The 26,232-nt window shown below is 42.6% G+C and overlaps 1 protein-coding gene across 1 annotated transcript; it reads left to right on the top strand.

Moving 5' to 3' along the window:
* Positions 1-1,154: 1,154 nt before the first annotated feature.
* On the top strand, positions 1,155-20,863 carry dnm3b (dynamin 3b; the record flags this gene model as incomplete). Its single annotated transcript, XM_083889384.1, has 20 exons — positions 1,155-1,315; positions 3,585-3,658; positions 3,844-3,993; positions 5,422-5,625; positions 7,468-7,566; positions 7,657-7,817; positions 8,615-8,757; positions 8,884-9,019; positions 9,442-9,509; positions 10,184-10,322; positions 10,494-10,580; positions 11,549-11,619; positions 11,767-11,821; positions 13,292-13,405; positions 17,194-17,303; positions 17,807-17,921; positions 18,153-18,317; positions 19,073-19,308; positions 19,771-19,944; positions 20,821-20,863. 20 exons carry the CDS (start codon positions 1,155-1,157, stop codon positions 20,861-20,863), a joined length of 2,505 nt encoding a protein of 834 aa, XP_083745510.1.
* Between the last annotated feature and the right edge of the window lie 5,369 nt (positions 20,864-26,232).

The raw sequence follows: 26,232 nt of genomic DNA, 5'->3' as shown, positions 1-26,232 counted from the left end.
CGTGCCGCATGACTCACAGCGGCACAAACGGCAGGGATGTAAACAGGAGGCGGGTTCAGGTGCACCTAACCTGCGCCTGTGCGGCCAATGGGGGGCGCCGCGTCTCTGCGCGTCGCCTCCGATCTCCGCGTTCCCATTGGCTCTCCGCCGCGTCAATATGGTGTTGGAGTCAGGCGCAGCTTCGCAATTACACCGCGGAAAGGCGAAGAGAGAGAGAGAGCGCGAGAGGGAAAGAGAGAGAGAGAGAGGGGAAAAATGATTAATCTGTCAAAGGCGAATTTGTGTTGGAGATGAGAGAGTGCGCTGACGTTCAGCCGAGCGTAACGAAGCCCGCACTCACGCGCAATTGATGCACAGGAATTTGATGCTGCACCACCGCCGCCATCATAGCAGGTGGTGCTTGTATAATCGTCCAGGCTCTTGATGCTCCGTCTCTGATCTGCGCGTCGTTTCAGCACCGGACAGCGACCGAGAGAGTCGGCCACTGAAAACACCGAGGGAATCCTCCTGAGGCGGGGTATGACAGGCAATCTGGGATTATTACTGCCAACACACACTGTCACACAGTGTTTATACACGTATTATATATATATATATATATATATATATATATATGTGTGTGTGTGCGTGTGTGTCTGCAGCGAGTGAGGCATTGTTTTGCATCCATTAAACTGTGGATTCATTAAATCTGTTGCCTTTACTGAGCTTTGATGAAGCGATCCGGAGCCTTTGGAGCTCCACTCTCCAAATGCCCTTGAAACTGCATACAGGCTCCGTGCTGTTCGCTGTGTGCGTGTGTGTGTGTGTGCGAGAGAGAGGGATGATGGTGGTGGTGGTAAGCAAGCAACTGCGCAATTGTCTGTGGCTGTCTGTTGATATTTCTCTATTCTGCATCTCCCCCCCCCCCCCCCCCCTCCCTCTCTCCCTCTCTCTCCTTCCACAGTCGCTCCGACCCTCGCTTGGCTCGGGGCAATGCGCGGCTAGATGACTTCACTACATCAACAAGCACCGCGGTATCCTGGACTAATATAGCAACAGCAGCACACACACACAAACACAGACCCTCCTCTCCTCCTATCTTCTCCCCTCCTCCTCCTTCCTCCACTCTCCACTCCTCTCTCTCCGTTCGCTGAGTCCCTCCGTCCAAAGGCACCATGGGAAACCGTGGCATGGAGGATCTGATCCCGCTGGTCAACAAGCTGCAGGATGCCTTCAGCTCCATCGGTCAGGCCTGCAACCTGGACCTGCCGCAGATCGCGGTGGTCGGCGGCCAGAGCGCGGGGAAGAGCTCGGTGCTGGAGAACTTTGTCGGCAGGTAACATTGACCCCACCCCCGGCTCAGAAATAGGATAATAATCCCTTCACCCGTTGACCTTGAGGGTGACATAAGAGGCCTATGTGGTCAATCTGTGTGCACAGAGTTCAAACCATGTCTGTCCCACAAGCATTAAGTCACCACAGCTGCTGCTGCTGCTGCTGAAAACCACCATGTTTTGTGTATTTGTACATGCACACAACACTGGACACTAATAGGGAGTGGACGTGGTGTTTAGGTTAGAGCAGCACCTTTGGGGATTTCAGCACAGTCAGCAGTCAGGTTTCAAACACCCCGAGCATCCTTTCAAAGACATTTATTTACATATTTACATTTATTAACAGGCACACACACACACACACACACCTTCCGTCCTGCATGCGTGTCAATCCATTTAACATTTCATTTTATAGGAGATGATTCACAGTAACAGTACAATATTTACCATTTCATGCAACATCCTTAGCACCCACTCCTGAAAACACACATACTGTAGATGAGTGTGCATGCCCAGGATTTTGGTTACTTAAATCAAATCAATGATGAGCAGCTACCTTTGATTTCGAGGGACATTTTCCATCACGTCTTAAAGCCCACATGCACATTCTTCAAGGTTTCTTCATAGCGCTGCTTTTCACAAATAACCATTTAAATGAGGAATAATAGTAATAATAATGACGACTTAGACTTAACGGACGTCCAAAGCATTTTACGATAACGGGTCACATCTAACCGTTCACACCAGCATTCATGTAGTCGTGCTTCTAGCTGCCAGTCATCCATTCACATAATGATGGGTTAATTTGACATGAAGGACTGAAGGATTCTGAGGGATCAAACCCCTGAGACCACTGCTCACTGCTCACTGTGCCAAAATGAATACGTAATTTTAGAGGCCATCATCTTGTGCCCGCCACGCTCACAATACAAAAGCAGAAGATAAATATCCTCCGCAAAGGCCGTCATAGTTTTCTGCCATGTTTGGAAAAGTAGTACCTGTTAGTATGTGGAACAGCTGTATGTTGTTGTCTGTGGTTTCTCACCTCGTAGAGAATGAGCTTGATAATTCCAATACTGTTATCTTATGGAAAAGATGCTTGTTAGTGTTAAAATGGAATGTTTAGGACACCATGTTTTTGGAGAATTGACCTCAGTATACAGATGTAGTAAATCGAGCTTAGAATCTTCTGCCATTATCTTGCATTTCCTGTGCACACACAGCGCTCCAGATGGATGCGTTGATCGTTGTCCCGTTTGTCCCTCATTGATATAAGAATTATTGCTGAGTCACGGTCCATCTGTCCTGTACCGGCTCAGCGCTGAATGGACAAATAGAAGGGCTCGTATTGTTTTTCACTCATCCCACTTGAGGCAGTCCCAAAAGTCGATATGTCTTAATAAGGTTTCTATCTCTGAGCAGACCTGTGGAGGCACAGGAGGTTACTCTGATGGATGTCCGCACACTGAAGGAGTGTGTGAGTGTCATCCTTTTTTTGTTTGTTCTTTTAAAGGCGAGCGTCAAAGATATCTCTCTTCATTTTCACTTGTTTTTGTTGTTGTTGATCGGGCAGCAGCAGCAGGTGGAGGCTACAGAAGTTGATGCTGTGCTTTAAAATGACCCCTATTCAGTCTTGAATAAAGTACCTTCAAGGAATACTTGTGTAGAAGTACAAGTATGTTGCCAGAAAATGGGACTGGTCGAAGTTGAAGTCACTTTTTTTTATATTACTTTAGTAAAAGTCTTATAGTATATGACATTTACTGTACTTAAGTATCAAAAGTAATGTAAAATGTACTTAAGTAAGAGTTAGGATTGAGCCATGTCAGCTCAGTGGTAGGGTGACTTGTCTTTCAGCTGGAAGGTTGTGGGTTCAATTCCTGACTCTGCTAATCTATACGTGTCCTTGAGCAAGACACTTAACCCCATGTTGCAGTATGTGAATGGCATAGAAAAGCTTATTATAAATACAGACCATTACCAAATCTTCTGATTTTATTTGATACACTCTTAGAAATAAGGGTTCCAAAATTGTCCAAGGGCTACAAGGGCTTTATAAAAAGGTTCTACCTGGAGCCAAAAAGGGTTCTGCTATGAGGATAAACCGAAGAACCTGATATGGTTCTACTTAGCATTTTTATTTCTAAGAGTGTAGTAACAAAGATAGATAGAGGTTTAAAAAAAGAAAAAGCCCATCAACATCTTATTGATAAATGTTTATATTGGCCTTGGTTTGATATAAAGTGTTGTGGTGCTGTCTCTTCTCCTCAGGGACTTTCTACCCCGTGGATCTGGTATTGTCACCCGCAGGCCTCTGGTTCTGCAGCTTATCAGCGCCACTGCAGGTTTGGAGCTCACACATTTGCACACCCACACATGCTGCTGTATGCACAATGCAGCCTCCCACTTGTTCCTTTTTAAACGGTGCTACTTTGTTTTCCTGGCGCCTTTCCTTCTTACTGTTACAACGGACAACGGCTTAATATCCACGTACACATTACACACATTAAACATTTGCGTCCTCTCTCAGAATGGGCCGAGTTTCTCCACTGCAAAGGGAAGAAGTTCACGGACTTCGACGAGGTTCGCCAGGAGATCGAGGGAGAAACGGACCGCATCACTGGAGCGAACAAAGGCATATCCCCCGTCCCCATCAACCTGCGGGTTTATTCCCCACATGGTGCGTAAGTAAGAACCCTGCTTTGTGTGAATGAGTGGCAGAATAATGTTTCTAAAAGCACATCATTGGTTATGGTGTTGATGTGGAGGATCAGCTCATCTTCCTGGGGATCTTCTAACGCATTCCTGTGTTCATTTAGAGCAGTCTTAGAGCAATCTTAACTCTTTAGGGATTTAATTTGATTTTATTAATGCTCACTGAGTGATTCTCTAGGTTCTGTTTCACTGTAAAATCAAACGTCGCCCTTTGAATTCAAGGCCATTTTTAATTAATGGACAAATTCATTTGGCCTCTGGCGTTCAGAATTAAATAGATGACGTGAATTGACAGCTGTTTAACATTCAGTCACATGGCCTACAATAATGGACACTAAAATCTGCGTATAATAATGAAAGGTTGGTATTTCTGTTCCAGGTTTGAAAAGCACTCATGAGGCAGAGTATATGAGAATATTAAATTAAAATTGAACTTTCTAGTTCCTTAGTGGTTCCCATTCACGTCTTGCTCGCTCCATTTCGAGTTCTCCTTGTTCTGGAAAAACTAAAACATACGCTACCGTTCAAAAGTTTGGGGTCACCTGTACAATTTTGTTTGTGTTTTCCATTAAAAGTCACACTTTTATTCTTAAAAAGAGTTGCAAAATGAATAGGAAATATAGTCAAGACATTGACAAGATTAGAAATAATGATTTTTATTAAAAATAATAATGTTGCCTGTTCGTAAAAGAACCAGCAAAACCGTTTTCAGCTGTGCTAACATAACTGCACAAGGGTTTTCAAGGGTTTTCTAATCATCCAATAGCCTTCTTACGCCATTAGCAAATACAATGTACCATTAGAAAACTGGAGAGATGGTTGCTGGAAATGGGCCTCTATACACCTATGTACATATTCCATCAAAAACTTACCACATTAACAATGTATAGAGTGTATTTATGATTCATTTAAAGGTGCCATATGTAAGAATGTGGCCAAAAAACGGTTACTACATTCAAATTCAAAATACCAAGGTCTTTTAGGTTTTGTTTTCTGACGTAACTGGCAAACCGTGGCTCCTTGGCAGCTGAGACTCTACGAGCTGCAATGATTGGTAGACGGCGGTAGGTGGCGCCATATGCCAAAACATGATTTCAAAACATAAACATGATTTGCAGTCTGCAAAATATTTTTTTAATACAAATATTTTGGCTGTACTGTTGTTGATGAGTTCAGTATGTTGCTTTAGATTTATTACATAATGCACCTTTAATATTCATTGAAAAAAGTGCTTTTCCTTCAAAAATAAGAACATTTCTAAGTGACCCCAAACTTTTGAATGGTAGTGTATATTAGATTAGTTTATTATTTCTCTTTTGTCCGAGCTATCTTTTTTAAAAACTAACAGTAGGTAGGTCCAGTTCTTACACTGTGTTTCTTTTTCTCTGTGCAGTACTCAACCTGACTCTCATCGATCTACCGGGGATCACCAAGGTGCCGGTCGGAGACCAGCCCGTTGACATCGAGCAGCAGATCCGGGAAATGATCATGCAATTCATCACCAGAGAGAGCTGTTTGATCCTGGCCGTCACGCCGGCCAACACTGACCTGGCCAATTCTGACGCTCTGAAACTGGCAAAAGACGTCGATCCCCAGGGTAAGGAGGAGGAAATGCTGGGAGTGATGTGTCCTGTTGGTGGGAATAGTAGAGAGGGAGTAGATAAAAATAAAGCAAGGGATAAAAACGAAAAGAAAAATCAGGGCTTGTGGTTTTTGGGCTGCAGCCAATAAGACACCAAATCTGTGCGAGCTGCAGGGATGGTGCTCAGTGTCTGACATTGTGCACTGACCTCTCCTCCGAACGTGGAAACAGAATTTCCCCACTGGGACTGAGAGAGTGTCACACTATTATTAGATACGAGGAGCCCGGAGAAGGAGGAAATAGAGGGTGGCAGCGTCATGAATCAAAAGATAAGTTAGGAAAGGCAAGATAAGGTAAAGAAAAATTGGCAGCAGTGGAAGAAAACACACCCACAGAGTGAATTTAAGGATGAGGAGATTCTGAGAGAGTGAGAGAGAGGGGGAGGAAGGAATCTACTTAATTTAATGGCCAAACGTTTGACTTTAACAGCAGAAAGGAGGACACGAGAACAGCAGACAAGGACGAATTAGCCAGGACAAAGTAACCTTGTGCTATAGTGAGGACAATGAGAATGATGGTGGAGGGAGGGAGGATGGAAAAGGCTGAAGATACTTTATACTAAAACGATGTGATACTAGAGGAAAGTCAAATGTCATGGTCGTATGTTATAATCCATTTTGGGAGTATACTGCATGGTTTCTGGGATTATAGTGAAATTATAGTGATGGTTTGTGTGGTCTGCTAAATTAGTGTCACTGTCATTTTCATATACAGCACTTTTATATTGCTCACTTTTTCCTATCACAGATCATCAACAGTCCAGAACAAAACCGACCAGTTTACACTGGATTTACAAAAAAAACCCCAGAAGATTCTTACAAAAAGAAAATCAGGTCCATGTGTTTCGTGTCAAGACAGGTGGCGGCAGTGGCAGCATTGCGCTAGTAAAGCCAGGCGGCTCAGTCTGATAGTATTGCTCTACAGAGCCTCTGTTCGACACGTTTGTGAAAGCACTCTCTGAATCACCGTAATTAAACGATGGATTATTCTTCAATTCCAACTGTTTCTGAAAGCTGAGAAGTTGCACTTCAAAGCCAACGTGGTGGTTATTACGGTAATTTTGCAGGAAGCTAGTGAATCAGCGCCTTTGTCACCAGAGAGGAGAGAGTTGTAAAAACGCCTGTACATAGTTTACATTTTTTGGCGTGTTTTTGGACATTGAGACAAAATTGTTATTTCAAACATGTTTTATACATAAATTTCACATTTAACATGCACAATCTGGTGTTAAAGGTATATTATGTAGTAAATCTAAAGCAACTGGCCTTAAAATCCTCCTAATATGTCACAGACTCAGGAATAATGTTCATACAACATACTGAACTCACCAACAACAACAGTACAGACAAAAAATTCGCATAAAATGTTGTTTTTTGCAGACCACAAATCATGTTTATGTTTTTGAAATAATGTTTTGGCATATGGTGCCACCTACTGCCGTCTACCAATCATTGCAGTCTGTAGAGTCTCAGATGCCGAGCGGGTTGCCAGTCACGTCTGAGCTACAATGGCAGAAAAAAACAAAACCTAAAAGACCTTGGTATTTTGAATTTGAGTGTAGTATCGTTTTTGGCCGCATTCTTACATAGTGCGCCTTTAATGTACAACTACAGTGTGTTTTCTAATTCTATTTTTTGTTTTTCTTCATTTTAAATTGTTAATACACTATTTCAACATGCAGTCAATTGTAAATAACTGCCAGATACTGGCAAAAAAAGTCCAGACCGACATTTTGTTAAGAGTGTTAGAGCTTTTCTAAATGTCCACCGTGTCCTTCCTCCCTTGTTGACTTTGTAGGAATGAGGACTATTGGAGTGATCACCAAACTGGATTTGATGGATGAAGGTACAGACGCCCGAGACGTCCTGGAAAACAAGCTGCTGCCGCTGCGAAGAGGTGTGTGTGTGTGAGTGTGTGTTATACTGTAGTGTTACGTCTTGTGTTCTTAATCACGGTCAATCCAGTAAATGTTTATTCCTTTCCCAGGTTATATTGGAGTGGTGAATCGCAGTCAGAAGGACATCGATGGGAAGAAAGACATCAAGGCGGCTTTGGACGCCGAGAGGAAATTCTTCTTGTCCCACGCGTCTTACAGACACATGGCTGATAAAATGGGTACCCCACGTCTGCAGAGAGTCCTCAACCAGGTGACCTTAGATTTATTCCTTCTGCTCTCCCACAGTGCACTTTACATAATTAATAAGAGAGCGGCCTACTTCTCTCTTTTGCTTCCATTTCACCGCACATCAGTGTGGGCGATACAAGACTGTCAGTAGGTGGGAATTGTAGTCGCGCGCTCTCTCGCTGCAGCTTCTAATGATCTAGAATACGTTCAGCCGTCCACGACTGAGTGATGACGACGCCCTCCGAGTTTACAGGAAAATACACTACCGTTCAAACGTTTGGGTTCACCTATTAAATTTTTTTTTGCGTTTTCCATTAAAAGTCACACTTTTATTTACCAAAAGAGTTGCAAAATGAATAGAAAATATAGTCAAATAATGATTATGATTCAAAATAATAATTTTGCTTTTGTCAAAGAACCAGCAAAACTGTTTTCAGCTGTGCTAACATAATTGCACAAGGGTTTTCAAGGGTTTTCTAATCATCCAATAGCCTTCTAACACGATTAGCAAACACAATGTACCATTAGAACACTGGAGAGATGGTTGCTGAAAATGGGCCTCTATACACCTATGTACATATTCCATTAAAAACCAGACGTTTGCAGCTAGAATAGTCGTTTACCACATTAACAATGTATAGAGTGTATTTCTGATTCATTTAATGTTATATTCATTGGAAAAAAGCGCTTTTCATTCAAAAATAAGGACATTTCTAACTTTTGAACGGTAGTATATAATCAAGGACCATACAGCAAAGAAAAATCCCCGCTAATATTATTGACTGCCTTTATATCGTTGCTGATGTTGTGGCTCCTCAGGAACTGACCAACCACATCCGGGACACGCTGCCAGCTTTCCGCAGCAAGCTGCAATCCCAGCTGTTGGCTTTAGACAAGGAAGCTGAGGAATACCGGGGATACCGACCCGATGACCCGTCTCGCAAAACCAAGCAGCTGTTGCAGTCAGTGCCTTATTTCCCCCTCCCCTCTCCTTCACCCCCATCAACAAAATGTACATTAGTTTTGGCCTTCATTTCCATCCTCCCAGTTTTGTTTACCCGATTGATTTCGTTGTTGTCGTGTATCAGAATGGTGCAGCAATTCTCCGTGGACTTTGAGAAGAGGATCGAGGGTTCGGGCGACCAGGTGGACACGGTGGAGCTGTCCGGCGGAGCCAAAATCAACCGCATCTTCCATGAGCGTTTCCCCTTTGAACTGGTCAAGGTACATAACTTTGCACTGAAATAAATAATTGGAGTGGGGCTTGGTTTCAAGGCTCCAGGCTCGAGTCAGGACATTAGTCAACCCAATGCAGTAGTTATCTCCTGCAAACTCACCACTTCCTGTTTTAAAATTCATACATGTAAGCTCAGCTAAGGTTGCTATAACTCCTAAATTCCCAAAAGTGGTTATGACCTATGAGTGGTCTTGTGTCAAGAGTTCGACAAAATCCATAAATAACTGAAACATTTTACGGGAATTAAAATCATCATGATAAATAAATAAATCATAAATAAATAAATGGCACAATTGAATTGAATTGACTTAGTGTTCAACAAATACAGCTTTTTACACTTTTCTGTGCTCTGTCACACAATCTCCCCTACATCACCCAGTGAACGTTCTCCTCTCTCTTCCACCTTCAGATGGAGTGCGATGAGAAGGAGATGCGCCGCGAGATCAGCTACGCGATCAAGAACATCCACGGTATCAGGTAGGAAATATCGTTGCCAAGGCTAAAAAAAGTCTCACATGTACACGGCCTCTTCTTTTTAAAAGTGACCATTCGCCTTCTTTTTCCTTAACTGTCAAAAAAAAAGACCTTCACCACATACAGTATTGGATTTATCGGCTCAACCACACTGAACTTTCTCTCTGTCATTAAAAAAATGTGGTCGTACGAGATTTCCAAGTGCTATGGTGAACATCACAGCAAAAAAACAAAAATAAAAATACAGAATTCGGTTAGTCAACAAACTAAATATACATGGTTTGGTTTGGATTGGAGTTTATGAATAAGGGAGGGAGCGTGTCCTCTATCCTTCCTTTTTAAGCTCAGTCCTGTCTCTCTCTGTGTGTTTCTATATTGATTCAGCAGTGGTTCACCAGGGGAACCAAAGAAATTGCCACCCAAGTCAGAGAGAAGCTGACATTTAAAGAAACACCACATTTTAGCCTGAAAACCCTCCAAAAACAACAGCAGGTCTATAATTGCCATTTATCACATCAATAAAAGCGCTGGTAATGGTTCATGTATTATTGCGACGGCGTCGCAGGAACCAAAGGCACACATCAAAAGCACGGGATATTTTTGGAACAACAAGCAGCAGGCAAATAACACGTGAGTGCTGATCTCTTCTTCTTCTTCTTCTTCTTGGTGGACTTCAGGACCGGACTCTTCACCCCCGACATGGCTTTTGAGGCCATTGTGAAGAAGCAGATCATAAAGCTGAAGGAGCCCTGCATCAAGTGTGTGGACATGGTCATCCAGGAGCTGATCAACACTGTGCGCCAGTGCTCCAACAAGGTGGGTCATGTGATTTGTGGTAATGGGGGGCGTTTGAAGGGAGGGAGGACAATGAGGAGATCAAATGTGGGGCTGACATAGATGAGCTAATGAATAAATGAGCTGTAACTATTAACTGTTTTCTACATGTATTATGTGGAGTGAATACTGAGCTGTGTGATGTGTTTTCAGCTGGACTGTTTTCCAATGCTGCGAGAGGAAACTGAGAGAATCGTTACAGCCCATATCCGAGACAGAGAGAGCCGGTCCAAGGACCAGGTAACGCTCCATGTGTTAGCTACTGCCTCTGCCAAAGGAGGCCATGTTTCTGGCTATGTTTATCTTTTAGGTTTTTGCTGCTTTGTTTGAGCTAGCATACGTCAAAAAGCAAAGGACACATTTGGATGAAGTTTGCTGGGTGGGGGGTGCAGGTTATGGCCCAAGAATGAAATGTTTATGTTTTGGTGGAGACATGGACGAAGATCCGATCCCACAATCGTTTTTTACCACAATGTGAGATGCACTCTGTGAGTGCTCTCTCCAGGGATACATGCATACAAGCTAACTTTCAAAGCTAACACATCTTAAAGTATTACTTTGATATTTGGAAAAGGCTTCTGAAACAATATACAGTTGTTACTAGCTTGGCTTGGCAGTGATTTAGAGAAAGCACGGTGGTTGGCTAACTTAGAGGTTAGCATTGTTGCCGCACGGCAAGAAGATGCTGGGTTCGGTTGTATAGTGACAATAAAGATGCTTTCCTAGCATAGCATTGTCCAGAATTCAATTAGCATTATATCTAAAGGTCACAAGGTAACATTTGATACTATATGTTGTTTGCTAAATGCGTATAGAATAAATACTTCAGTCGTCTTTGTACTCAACTGAGATAAACCAGTCTACCGCCTTCGCACTGCTTTATGCTAAGAAGTGAACTGTGGCTACTTCTTCAAGCTCTGTTGTACAAGTTAGGGGTCAGATATTGGATATAAATATTGCATTTTAGCTGAGTCATGTTTGGGCTGTTTTTGTGTGTTTTTGAATTGTGTCTTTGACATGACTCGGCACAAATGTGTGGTTCAAAAATGGCCTAAAATGACTGTATCGGACTAAAATCAGTATCGGTGATATCGGTATCGCACATCTAAAGGTCAACAATTAAAATTTCTTACCTGATTGACAACATAACACGTATAAAAATGCTTTTACACACTATTTTAATAGACATGATTTGTGTGTCGTTTCAGATCCTGCTGTTAATCGATGTCCAGCTTTCATACGTCAACACGAACCATGAGGACTTCATCGGCTTTGCAAAGTAAAGACTCTCGTCGCATCTGTAGCATTGAAAGTTGTATCATTGAACTACATGTCAGGGCTAGTGTGCAGAGAAAGTATTTTGTGAGATTTTCCTTTATTAACCTTGTCATACTCTCTTTGCATCCCATCTGTCCTTTGTTGACAGCGCGCAGCAGAGGAGCAGTCAGACAAACAAGAGCCAGAGTTCGGCAGGAAATCAGGTGAGTGTTTTCTTTACGTCTTTGTTTGTCGCTCACAAACAGTTTAGCACGAGGTCAAAGGAGCTGCACAGCCACACAGCGTCACAGTGGCTGCTGCAGTCATTTGAGTTCATCTGTCGCATTGCACATTGTATGTTTATATAAACTCTTCTTTTTATTTCAGATTCAACTGTTGTTAATTTCAACCATGCATGCTGTGTTATGTTTACTGGGGGCACCTGTTATGATTTTACCATTTTCTTTATGCCACCTTTATCGCTGGTGTTATTGTTGAGACGTGTCCCTTTGTTTGAACCCCTCCCCCTGTGTCATCAAGGTGCCACTTTGCATTTCATCCCCATTCCTTAGTGAGAATCTCAGCCGCCCTCTTATGGGTGTTTGTTGGTGAGTATTGCTCATTGTGGCGTTCTGGTTTTGCAAATTCATGTGTGCCTGCAGTAACACTTCTGCCCATTGTGTGGTGCTCTGCAGCACCGCTGTGTGAAGAGCTTGTCATTTTCTTGCTTTCCACTATGACAGATCGAGAAATGACAAATTGCCTCTGTAGGCTGCTGCCGGGCAGCGACGTCTTCTTCCAGAAAAGTTGCATTAGAATTTTATTTTTTAGTTCTGTAGGGTGTCTAAAACTCCCACATTCCTTCCCGTTGCAGGCCTCTTCTCCTCCTGCATCAGGCCTGATTGTAAGATTTTACCCTCTAAGCGTTTATACTCTCTAACACCCATTCCACCCACCAAGGCCTGCTTACTACAAGGGGTTGCCAAGAAGACAAATTCAAATGAAAACATTTCCCTGGTTTGGCAGCTAAACTGTCTTATTATCGTTAAAACCAATGCAGTTAAAAGTATAAATTCCTTTAAGACCCTGTCAACGATCCATCGACAAAGAAAAAATAATCATTTGTGCTCATGACAGAGAGGCTTTGTAATGATTTGGGTAACCTCCTTAGTGAGTCTTAGGCGGTGCAAGACTGACAGTAATCTAACCTAATAATCACTTGGCACTGTGCCCACAGGCCTGCTATTATGTAGGGCTTGTGGGATTAATACACCTAACACAGAAGACACGCACATGCTAATGTTTGTGTGTACTCGAAGCACTTAACACGACGATCACTTAACAAGCTAACACTGGTTTTCTGCATGAGACACCGTGAGCACACGCTCGCCGACTGTGCTCACTGACGCACAGTCACATGCTCGCCTGTGAGTGAGTCACAAAGACACGGTGACACACACACCTAACCTGACCTTCACACCCATTCTTTTTAATCACGAGTCATGCATTGGTGATCTGCACAGTTCAATTTGGGATAATTTCACCTATAATATCTTTAAATCAGGCTATTTACAGGTAAAGACCTTATTCTTTTCTGGTGTGATCTGTTCTATTTCTTTCTTTTTTCCTTTCTTTCTTTCTTTTTTTTTTACACAACAGCCCTCTCTGACTCTCTGTCCTCCTCTTACCCTTAGGTCATACGTAAAGGCTGGTTGACCATCAACAACATCAGCATCATGAAGGGAGGAGCCAAAGAGTACTGGTTTGTGCTGACTGCTGAGAGCCTTTCCTGGTTCAAGGATGATGAAGTGAGTCCATTTATGTTTATGTTTTATAGAAAGAATGCATCATCAAATGTGGACCACATGGTTGGTGTAGCGGTTAGCACTCGAAAAACCCGGGTTTGAGCCCTGGTGCATGGAGTCTGCATGTTCTCTGTGTGTGTGTGCGTGTGTGGGTTTTCTCCTCATTCTCCAGTTTCTTCCCACAGTCCAAAAACAGGCAATATGGAGATTAGGTAAATTGGACACTCTAAATTGAGGTGTGAGAGTGAATGTTTGTTTGTCAAACTGTCCAGGGTGTGACCCCACTCGTGACCCTCATGTGGAGGATAAAGTGGTAGAAGTGCTTTTAGGGTAATATTTCACTCTTCTGGCAACAGAAAGACAAAGGTGATCACTGTCCTTGTTTAATTATTTAGTCTTTTAATTAATAACGGAGACAACACAGATTTCATTGTTCATTTCTTTTATTTATTCTGGTACAGACCAACAACGGCAAACTGCTTTTGCAGGTCTTCGTCGACTCATCTGTCCCGTGCTGCTGCTGCTGCTGCTGGTGTGTGTGTTTTTTTTTTGGTGGGCTGACGTCTATCTGCCTGTCTGTGCCTGCTGTACAGGTTGGAGGATATTCTGCACAGCAAGTGTAGATAGGCAGACACACTGCAGCTCAGTCAGCTATAGCTGGTGCTGTTCCAGAGAAACTCAGAGAAATACATTTTAGGGCAACAAACAGAAACAAAAAGGATTGATCTTGATTTTCAAATAGATTTCGATATATGGTTGCATTTAGGTCAGCTGAAAGCCAGCGCACAGTCTGTGCCGAATCGTGCATCATCCTCATCATCTCCATGATGGAGCAGTTTACTGTAATTACTTATATGACGAGTGCGTCCATGCTTCTGTCATTTCCATTCATCTTTCCCTTTGTCATGCAGTTCCTCATCTTCTCCTCCTCTTTCTCTCCCCCCCTCCACCTAATTCCATTGGGCGTTTAAACATTTGCTTCTTCTTAGTAAATTTTGGAAGCGTACCAATCCCGACCAAATGTTCACTCAGACACCCAAAATATATGAAAGCACACTCAGTCCTCAGACAGCACATGGGCCGCACAGCACTGGGCCTGCAGATTGTCATTTGATACCTTAGTGTGGTAATGTAGGAAATTATAGACTCCACTGGCTTTGCCTTGTATATTTCTGTTTTACACTCCGTGAACTTTCTAGTCACACGCACGCTCGTGCACGTGCACGTTCGCGCGCCCTCCTCCCTCTCTTGGTGTGGTTAGCAGTTACTTTGGAACTGCTCACATTCTTGGCAGGGAAATCACACGTTTTTTAATCCAAACATTGGCCTACAGTGTTTTTGGGGTGGCAAAATACCCCTCTGTTAAATATCAGTACACCCCCCAATCCCCCCACTTCTACTGCCTTTCCAACCTCTAACTTCACCACCAGATAACCCTGCATGGCATTAGGTCACTGTTGCAGTGGTGCAAATAGTTTAATGTCCTCTCAGTTTCCGTTACCACAAACCAACCAACACAAGAGCTAGATGACATAACTGGTCAAATGTAAAGCATCATAATACTTCCACATGCATTCTTTGTTTCCCTGGACTTGTGTTTGTTTGTTTCCTTCCGTCTTTACGCAGTTATTTTACACCACAGCAATTCTGTAAACATCAGTGTCCTCTGCCTTAAGGCTTCCAAGTCCTTCTTGGCCACCCACTGAAATAACTTCACTGGAGGTGTCTGACTGCATTTTCAAACTCTGCTTGATTGATTGGCCCCTGGTTCTTTTGGCCCGTGTTTGATGCATTGCAGCCACAGTCGCTCCTCCCCCTTCCCGTGGACCACATCTTCATCAGAGCACCAGGCTAGCAGCCTGCACACTCACTCATTCATGCCATAAATTATGTGAGCGCGCTGTTTTGTGAGTTTTTTTTTTTTTTTTTTTTCTTCAAATCTTTTACGATTCCGGCTTGAAATTAAAATCTCTAGGCAGTGGTTTTTCCACAGCAACATGTCAAATCGGCAGTTAGTGTTGAATAGGTGTGATACATGTTTATTACAAAAAGGAGTTAAAAGGACGTAGTGAGTGTTAGAATGTACAAAAATACACATGAATACAGATGAAATACAGATTCTAAATAGATTTAAAAGCAGAGGGCGAGGAGGAAGAAACAGACAGTACATCTTTGAGACCTGAAATGCCAACAGCGAGACAGACAGAGAGACATAGAGACAGGCTGACAGAAGAGGGTCCATGCCCAGTCTAACCAATGTGCAGACTACTGTACACCAGTATGACAATGAACAGGTAGTCTGAACACTGGGTGGACGGAGCCGGAGTTAAGAATCAGGCCTTGTGTGTGCTGTTTTCTGCCATTCCAGATGCTCGGCGTCTCTGTCGTCTGTGCCCTCCCTTCACACCTCTCCATTTTGGCAGCCAGGATCCTGTCTATCGAAAAAAAAAACTCGAAAATTTTGCGAAATCGCCTCATCCACGTCTGCCGATTTCCCCTCCGTCTTATTGGTGCATGTTTCTTGGCTTGTTTATTTGTTTTGGTAGATGTTGGAGCTCTGGGTCCCCTCGCGGTCCATTTTGGTCATGCCGGCCATGAAGAGTATCCAGCCTTGACGTGGCATATTCGCTCAGACGACTGGGACAGACTGGCTGCACGTTCAGGGAGGGGATATTACAAAAAAGAGGGAAAGAGAGAGAGATGGAGGGGGTAGTGAGTGAGTGAGGAAGGGAGAAGAAGAGAGAGGAAGAAGGAGGGGACCTGTGTGACCATATATGGGCTGCAGTGACCCCTTGGGGAATACATACAACACTGAAGGGTGTGCAGAAGTTCTCTTGTCTTGCCTTCTTCTTCTTCTTCTTCTCCCTCATCTGCTTTATTTCTTATCTGCAACTATATGTGCCCCCACTTTCAAGACCATCACCCACGATGCGGGCTTTCTCCAACAAATCTGTTGCAAATCCACTTTTGCGTTACTATTTCTTGGTCCCTCCTCCTCCTTCTCCTCCTCCACCCGCCGTCTCTTTAACTTCTCCCTCCTTCCCTGGTTCTCTGTGTGCTGCTAAGCACTACCAGATGTTGAGTTTTAACGCCAGGCTGTCATTTAATCTCTCTCTCTCACTCTCCCCCCCCCCCCCACACACACACACACCCGTCTTCAAAAAAATCAGGCAGGAAGTGGGCCCCTCTGGAATGGAAAGAAAAAATATTGAAAAAATATAGAGGGGGAGGGATAAAAGAAAAATGAAAGAGATAGTTAAGAAAGATTCAGGCAAGAATGGACTGCAGGACAGGGTTTCTTGAAGCTGAGCATCTGTCGCAGGCCGTCGTTGAATCTGTCAGAGCGTGAACTTAAGATGATGAAGATTGCGTTTGAGCGCTGCATCATCTCGACCCCCAGCGCTCTCATTTATCTGCCCTTTTGCCTGTCGTTACAACAGCCAGAGAGTTTCCTCAGCTTTTACGCTTCCAGCTCTGCCGGCAAAACACACCATCGAGACTGTGTCTTGACCCACACTGTAATGACTTCCACATGTGCTTTCCTTCTCCCTTTTTCTTCCTCTGCTTAACCCCCCCCCACCCATGTCCCCCCACTCCCACTCTCATTTCTCCCCCATTCCTCCTCCCTCCTGTCACCCCCTACTCTGCTTACCCCTTCTCTCCCTCTCTCTCTCGCTCTCTAAAATCCTGATTTCACCTTCCTCTTGCAGACACTGCAAGACAAAACAATAAATGATGAGAACTGTATCAGTCACACGAGGGCTCACAATCCATATTTCCCCCTTTCTTAGGAGAAGGAAAAGAAATACATGCTCCCCCTGGACAACCTGAAGGTCCGCGATGTGGAGAAGAGCTTCATGTCCAGCAAGCACATATTCTGCATTTTCAACACGGAGTCGAGGTCAGCGTCAGGGCCCTACACTTTTCTTTCCATGCGCGTTTGTAATCGTTAAATGTGAAACTCATGTGGCCGCAAATAAAACAAAACTTTTACTTCAGTAATAGAATTAGAGGGTTCAGGGCCTGCGTGCATGAGCAGCTCTGGCTGTAAGGTTTCATATGCTAACGCAAGAATGTTGGCCCAGAACAAACTGGAAGCATTTCCTACAGATCTGTAGCTTAGTTTGTGAAGTTAACAGCGAATTGTGATTTTTATTTTTTTTTCAAACACCAGACGCTGAAAAGTGAATTACTGCATTGCGTCATTCACAAACGGAGTTTCTCGAATAACAAAATATCTCACGTGGAAGGAATTACTGAGCCCTGTTCATTCTTCCAGATATCAGCGTTGATTTCTTTTGTTGAACAATAATTGTGTTTGATATGGGCCTCATTGTCACATTGTTGCACGGCTCATGTTCTATCATGGCCTCCACTGAAGTTCTCCTGTGTCATGATTTGCAGGAATGTGTACAAGGACAATCGCACCCTGGAGTTGGCCTGTGACTCTCAGGACGATGTGGACAGCTGGAAATCTTCTCTCCTTCGGGCTGGAGTCTATCCTGAGAAGATTGCTGCGGTTAGTCTACTCTCTCGAATGATTTCTTGAGTCCAGAAATTACAATCTTTTACATATGAATAGCTTATTCTGTGGTATCCCAAAGTCCTATAGTTGATATTTTATAAGTCATGGACAAAACATTTAAATCTCCCTTTATTCAAATAAAATGCTTATACATATGAAAGTAACTGCTCTGATTTTTCATTTTTACCTTCCAAATGAAAGTATTTTTCTTTTCTCCCTTCACAGGTTGAGAGTGAGACCACCACAACTTCAGATAACTTCTCCATGGATCCACAACTTGAACGCAAAGTGGAAACCATTCGTAACCTGGTGGACTCCTACATGGCGATTGTCAACAAGTGCATCCGGGACCTCATGCCCAAGACCATTATGCATCTCATGATCAACAATGTAAGAACATATTACAGCATTAAAGGAGACATATTATGCAAAATCAACTTTTTAATCATTTTAATGGGTTTAATGGGCTTTTATTTGGGACTCTGGAGGCCCTATGAGTAGGCAAAGTGTGAAAAAAGATGACTCACTCATGTTTTTGTGGTCATTGCTACGTCACAATGAAACATTCCAGGAATTGTTGTCACGTGGAGCTCCGCTTTGTCCCTAAAAAACGCGAGAGTGCAGGCGAGGGCAATAGTATCCAGAAGAGCAGAAGTCTGCAAAGTGTTCTCTTCTTGGCTGCACAGTGCAGCACAGAGTTCTACACAAACTTCCAGCCTCAGAGGATTTACGTGTCCAGTGGATATATTTTATATATGACGGTAATGTGCTGACGAGAGTCGGCAAATTATGGCTTTTCTGAATGCTAACTGCTGTTAGCTGCCGGAGCCTCAGTGACACTGAAGTAGTTTCCTGTGTCTCATTTGCATTTAACGAGACAGACACTCAAAAGCAAGCTTTCTGATCAGGGCTGTTTTGGTGCTTCATCCTTAAGGTATTTTGACCATAGCATCTCACAGACATGTTCATTAGGACACCAGGGAACTAGGCTAACTTGTATTAATAGGGTATAATATGTCTACTTTAAATGTTTATTTCCGTGGGCTATCAAGACAACATCTATATGAATGACAGAGTATAATGATATGAGAATCCTTTTTTACAATTATGAGTCATCATCCTGCACCTCTGCTTTACTCCACTAGGTGAAGGAGTTTATCAATGCAGAGCTATTGGCCCAGCTCTACTCTGCAGGTGACCAAAACGCCCTGATGGACGAGTCCCAGGAGCAGGCCCAGAGGAGGGATGAGGTGTTGAGGACCCACCAAGCTCTGAAGGAGGCATTAGCCATCATTGGTGACATCTCCACCTCCACCATCACTGTTCCCGTGCCTCCGCCTGTTGACACATCCTGGATGCCAGGATCCGCCGGTGGTCGCAGGTAAAGTGTTTCCGAATAACTTACTGTTGTTCATTTAGCTTGTTTATTTAGTCTCCAAGATCATTCTGACGGTGTGCATCACCTGGCACTATGGAAGATTATAGTACTGGTTTCAGGTCGGCACCACAAGAAGTACACATTTCTACTTTATGATATACACCACAGGGGGACAGGGGTGCTGTTTACCCTCTTGTAAGTTGATGTACTATCAAAATAAAGCGACAAAATTTAGGATTTCAAATAATAGTATTAATCACTTCCTGTGTGCAGTGTGGAAAGGTCACCAGGTGACACAAGATCTAATTATCACTACACTGAGACACAGAGCGAGAGAGTGTCATGTGGATTTAATAGGCAAAATCAACATTGCGTGAAATGATTTGACAATGGTTTGAATGTAAGAGTCAGTCACACACTACAGTTTTAAACATTATCCCGCACTATATCTTATTTCCTCCACAGGTCTCCTCCAGCCAGTCCCACTGCCCCTAGGAGGATGTCTTCAGGCCAGCGCCCTGCTCCCCGAGGGGCCCCACCACCACCAAATCGCCCAGGACCACTTGGGCCCTTCAATAACACTGCTGACAGCCCACAGGCTCCCAGCCGTCCAAACAGGGCCCCTCCTAGCATCCCCAGGTAAATACAGCCCTCACATGCAGACATGTGACACCTGCGCTTTTGATATAAAACAAAAAAAAATATCATTTAGATTGATAACTTTTATCAGCTTCTCTGACTGAAATGTTATGGCAATTTATAATTTAAAATTGATTTGGCCTCAAAGGAAAATTTTAAATATTGATAGCATCAAGACCACAGAGATTCACAGACATCACGTACAACCAAGCACCTATTGGATGATACCATCTGTCAATCAATAGGAACATAATTTTAAAAAACTGAGATCATGTTCTATTGAAGGAGACCAGAATCCAACAATTTAACACAGCACAAATCATTCAATGATTTTTCCATAGTCTATATAGGGGGACCTCAAACTCAAATGACTTGGGGGCCACTAAACATCTAGTCTGGTCAGTAGGGGGTGACTTTTTTCCCCCATACAGGTGGGTGATATGATCTTAAAATTATATCACAATATTTCATCATGATTATTGCAAAGATGAACCAAAAAAAGGAATAGGCTGAAGTCATGTAATGACTTTTAAAAAATGATTATTATTAATCTGTAATTAACAGCAACAGCGATTACCCTAAATAACTTAATATTAAGTGGCAGGCCGCATGAAATTGGCCCACAAATGGCCCACAGGCCACGAGTTTGAGACCTCAGTTCTTTTTGTAACTAGTGGAGTTGCCCTCTGCTGGCTGTCAATCATATCCCACTTCCTGGGCTTGACTTTTCAATCCGGAAGACTATGTCCATTTTTATAAACAGTTCAAACAGGAAGACTAGAGACTAGTGTGTTTTATTTTTGGTCATTTATTTAAAGAACACCAAGGTGTATTCATGACACGTTTCAAGCTCATTTCAATTTTTTACTTTCACAGCCGGCGGCCTCCTCCTTCTCCCACACGACAAGCCCCGCCATAATCATCCAAAGAGGATTCCTCGCCTTCCCTCGCTCTCTCCCTCCCTCCTTTATTCACTCCATCCCTCCTCTCTTAGCCATGGCTCTGCTGACCCGTTGTCTTCTTAGTGCAGACACTGACGTCTTTGACCCCTTTTGACCCCTCAATTTCCTGCCAGGTGAAGATGTCCATATATCTATGTACAGTATGGTACTTGTCTTGTGGTGTATGTATCTGTGCGCTTGTTGCTCGCTTGTGGTCCAGGTTTGCTTTTCGCAGATCCACTTCCCCATCAGTCCCTGGGACCGCTTCACCCCCACAGACCCCCTCAGCACCTCCTCCTCCTCCTCCTCCACCACCACTTGCTGCTTCTACATAAAAAACGCTCAGCAGTCGTACTGCCCTACTCATTCCAAAATGCAGCATGGCACATAAGCTGCTTTTATTGCATGGGAGTGTGTATGGATTTAGAGTGTGTGTGTGCGTGCGCGTGTGTGTGTATGTATGTATTCAGGGAAGGGATGAATTTGCCTATATGTAGGCTGAATTTCATTTAGTATTGTATTTATTTATTGTATAATAATAATAATAACCCCACCCCCTACACACACACACATTAGGTGTTAATTATCAGCTTAATGTTCTCCAAGGAACACAAGTTGTATCTCGGTGTGTGTGCGTACGTGCGTGTTTTGAGTGTGAGTATAACGTTGTGTCCGTGTGTCAGGGTGTGTGCGAGGACATGTGTGCATGTGCCGTCTGTCTGCACGTTTGTTGGCGTTTCACTTCTATTTGTTTTCATGTTCAGAGCTGTTAACGATGAATCATAACCCCCCTCACCCCCTCCCCGGGGGTAAATTTAATGTTGGACTTTTGTGAGTTGTTCCTGTGTTGTAGTAGCAGCCATACACACTTAGCAAGGCTGAGGAAGCCCCCTTTAGTATTCTCTATATGGAAACAGCCACAATAACACTCATCATTTCACCTCGTCATAGGTGTCCACCTGTGCTGTATCAGTGGTCAACTTAAAAACAAAAAACCCATGCAGCCTTATGCTCCGATCTGGACGCTGACTGCTGAGATGGAACTTGCCACTTTAAACACACACACACACACACACACACACACACACACACACACACACACACACACACACACACACACACACACACATGCTTATGACTTAATGTGGCAGAAAACAACATCCACAGATGAACAAAGACCATGCGTTATATGTTTCCATTTAGCCTTTCTCAGGTCTGAAACACACTCAACCCCACGTCCATCACAAACGACCGGTCCTTCTCTTTTCCTCCACCAAAAGCCAGACAGTCAGTCAGCATATGCATCAGAGCGTAAGGTGGTGTCATCGTTGTTCAAGTGCTTCTCTGTCAGGTTGTTATTGTGTACGTGGGCCCAAACTGTGTTCTGATGTATATAGATGATAAGGAGATACTGTACCTGTGGACTATAAAGACCTAATCAAAGATCCTAGCGCTTTAATTGTTCTCCGTCTCTCTGTTCACTCAACACTCTCTTCTCTCTTTAGACTGCCTTACTGGCATGAATTACAATTCTGTATTGCCAAAGCTAAATGTAGAAAGAGAATTGTGAATTTGAAGAAAAATAATGCTGAAGACTAACAAGGAAATGGTTCCAGGTGTTATAAGATGGTATTATTTAGCAGAGGGCATCAGGTTTAACTGGGGAATTGCATCAGTTGTTATTTTATGTGTCTCTGTATCGCTCCCCAATAAACTTCTTCCTCATAATGTCATATATTGTCAGCGCATTTCTTCTTGGTTAAAGCTTCAGGATTTACTGGACTGTCTATGAATAAAATGAGTCATAATTAGTCCTGATCACAAATCCTGTGATTGCCTAATTTTCTAATTCTACTATGTGTGGTATTATTGCTGCTTCCAACAGCTTATTAGTAAACACCACAGATATGATATGAGATATAAAATCCAAATACTCTCCATATCCATTATGATAATTTAATCACTGAGGAATCAAAGCACTCACAGTCACAGTTCCCATTTGTCATTTTTTTTAGATGTATTTTGTATTTAAAGATGTGTTTAAAAATCACAGGTGAAATCTTAGATGAACCGGTATCAAATAATAGCTGGCTAATGTTGCACAGTCGAGTAGAGCGCTCCCTCTAGCGTTCACATTTATAAATGCATTTACAGTTTGGCAATTCAACGTAGAATATGTGGAATTGAAGCTCTCTTTTGTCCGATTTGTTTTTTGTTTTTTTAAGACCGATGAGGATGATGGTGACGATAAAAAATTTATATATACATAATTAATAATAAAAAATAGATATTTGTTTATTCGGAAACTTTAAAAATGAATTCCACTGCAATCAGAATACTATGGACAGTATAGTACGGAAGCCCGTTTGCGCCACTCGAATATACGCGAAAGTATCTCATAATTTTGTCTTATTCTCTATGAGATACTTTCTCAGGATTATGACTTATTATAATGGGATACAATCTCATAATTAACCTACTATCTCATAATTATTGGATTACTATCCATATAGTCAAATAAACTATAAAAGAATAAAAGGGAATAAAAATAATACAAAACATTTGCCTTAGAAAAACAGATAAAAAAGATAAAAGGATGGAGAACGTAACATAGCGTCTTCTTTGTTGAGATACTGCGAAGGTTTAGCGAAGCTCCGCCAACTGGGGTGCGCCCACAGATGATGAAACGAGCGCTCCCATCACAAGCACAGCCGGTTTGAACTGCGCAACAGCGGCTCCGTCCTCTCATTGGTCTGCGGACACACTGACACGCACAGTGACACTTTAGTGGCAGGTTGCGTGTGGGTGACAGCGGTTAGCATCACACGCTCCACAACAGAGGCAGCGGACGGTAGTTAGCAAAGTTCACGGGAGACGTCGTTGAACAAGCGCTGCCCGACAACAATAACACATTTGCCATTTGTGTGTACGGCGAGGATGACTGTCCCGGCAGGAGAGGGATGAAGATGACACCACTGTTATGGCGAATTGTGTCAGTGTGGCTGTGTGTAGCTGTAGTCTCCCGGTAAGTTGGAATACATGTTCCCTTTAAACACGACGGTTCTGCTGTTCCATGGCTAAATACTGAATACGAACACCAACAAACTAGCAGACTTGCATCACGGCGGTGAAGGATAAAACATGCTGCGACGCACTGGCTAGTTGGCTAGTTAGCATCAACACTGTGCTGTGATGTGGCACCTGGCTGACTTTTGATATGTCAGGAGTTAGCTTAAACTAGCTACGTTTAACACCGAGAGTAAACAAGTTGCCCTTAAAAACGGAGGAAAGTAAGTAAGATATATATATTTATTGATAGATTGCTTAATTATTATCATTACACATACCTACACCTGGATACCTATACCTGGCTACAATTTTCAGTAATTTACTGTGGTTTATGTACTACCAGTGTGGTACGCCAGCTTCCTCTGGTGGTGCATGGAGGATATACTGTTCTACTGTAAATACCAGGCTATGTGATCGAGTGGTGCTGAGCAATTTTGACCAGTGTGTAGAAAATAACACTAACAATAATACTATAATACATAATAATTGGAGTCGCCTTGTCTCGCTTCCATCTTAATCTAATTTCGCTATACCACTCTATGAAGTATATGTGAGGGAGACGAAAGAACACATTATCTTCTTGTAACTGGTGTTACTTAAAACGTTTGCAAACCCCCTGATCTACAGCTTAATTCCAAGTAGTTATAATTGAAGATGTCTTTAACTGGAATCCTTGACATTAAGAATTAAATTGTATGTTTCTTTGGAATTATAGATGGTCATAATTTATTTGCAGATATGCTCAAGTCACTTTGTTGATATGTGAAAATGTTATAAATATTCACACCAGCTCACCATAGATACTTTAATCAAGCCCTTGGGGAAATTCCAGTATCAGTTGCTCACACTTAAATAAGCAAAACATTGCACCCACAATAAAACAAATAGAATACTAACTATCATTATGTCCCTTACCTATTCATTGACCAGTAAAATGACAGCCAGTTTCTCAAATTCGTATGGGGACCTACATTTTAAAGTGTAAAAAAAAGCGACCCAATTCCATAAATACATTTCTGTTCACTTTTACTGCCAGTTTTACAGCATCTAATGGGTAAACCACACACGTCTATGAATCAAAAAACAAAACGCACACATTCATCAACATCAGAACACACGCTGACTGAGTTTGTGGGAAAGACCGATCAAAGTCTTATTCCAAAGTGCAAACCTAATGGAAGACACATGACTAAGACTGTGTCCACTGTGTCCACTGCACTTTACTGACTGTTGAGTCCCACGACCCTTACTGTGACAGAGCTCACGTTAGCTTATGATATTTAGATTTGGTTCATCAGCTCCTGACAGGATTAGACCCTCTTCGCTGGTCTGTGACAGAGCACAGCAACGTCAGCAGAGGGAGATTATGCAGGATGATCAGGGGCTGTAGCCTTAATGTCAGAGGATGTCAGACTACAGATAGAGGAGGGGGAGGTAAACGATGTAGTATGGTGTTGGGATCTGTGTCACCTACATTCAGCAGAGCTGCTTTAGCTTTCATTTTGCAGTGAAGCTGAGAGGAATTCTATTGTTGTCCTTTTAATGTTAACTGTTTCACAGAACATGTGAGTTGAGTCTGCTCTAGTTTAACACTGACATTAAGTCAATCAGCTCATTGAGGTTTACTGGCCTGTTTCATGGCTGACATTTTTGGTAGGTTACAGGAATTGCAAAAGCACGTGTAAATCGTCAAATTAATGACAGCTGAGGTCAATTTAGCTTCTTTAGCATGCTGGCTCATAGTAAACATTTCAGGGCTTATCAGTAACACCTGTGCTTCAACATGTCATCATGTCAAATGTGAAAAAAGGCCCCAGCACAGGTGTCAAAGGTACATGTAAAAAGAAGTGCGTTATATTTCAATATCCAGAGGTTTTGTATTTATGTCTTTTTTTTTACCAATGTCATGAAGTAAACAATACTAAAAATAAATAGTACATTGATATTATTTATGCAAGACAACACATATAATACATCATACTACATTTAGCAAATCTGATGCAAAACATTTTTAATAATAATCAATTTTTGAGTCTCCACATGTGGCATAGACGTTATATTAATATGCACTGAACCTTATTTATTTCGATATTGAAGAAAATTAGAGCATGAGATTTATTGTTATTGAGTCATTGCCCAGCTCTAACTACATATTTAATCAATGCAAAGTTGTATAATTTCCTCTTCTTATGATGATCTCATCTGCTTTGACTCTGTTGTATCTGTAACCATGTAGTTTATTAATTAACAGGTCATGCTTTTAAAAAACACATGCTCC

Source organism: Microchirus variegatus (assembly GCF_963457635.1).
Source record: "Microchirus variegatus genome assembly, chromosome: 5".
Taxonomy (NCBI): Eukaryota; Metazoa; Chordata; class Actinopteri; order Pleuronectiformes; family Soleidae; genus Microchirus; species Microchirus variegatus.
Note: the sequence above shows the minus strand (reverse complement) of the source record. Positions and strands in the feature narration are given on the sequence as shown.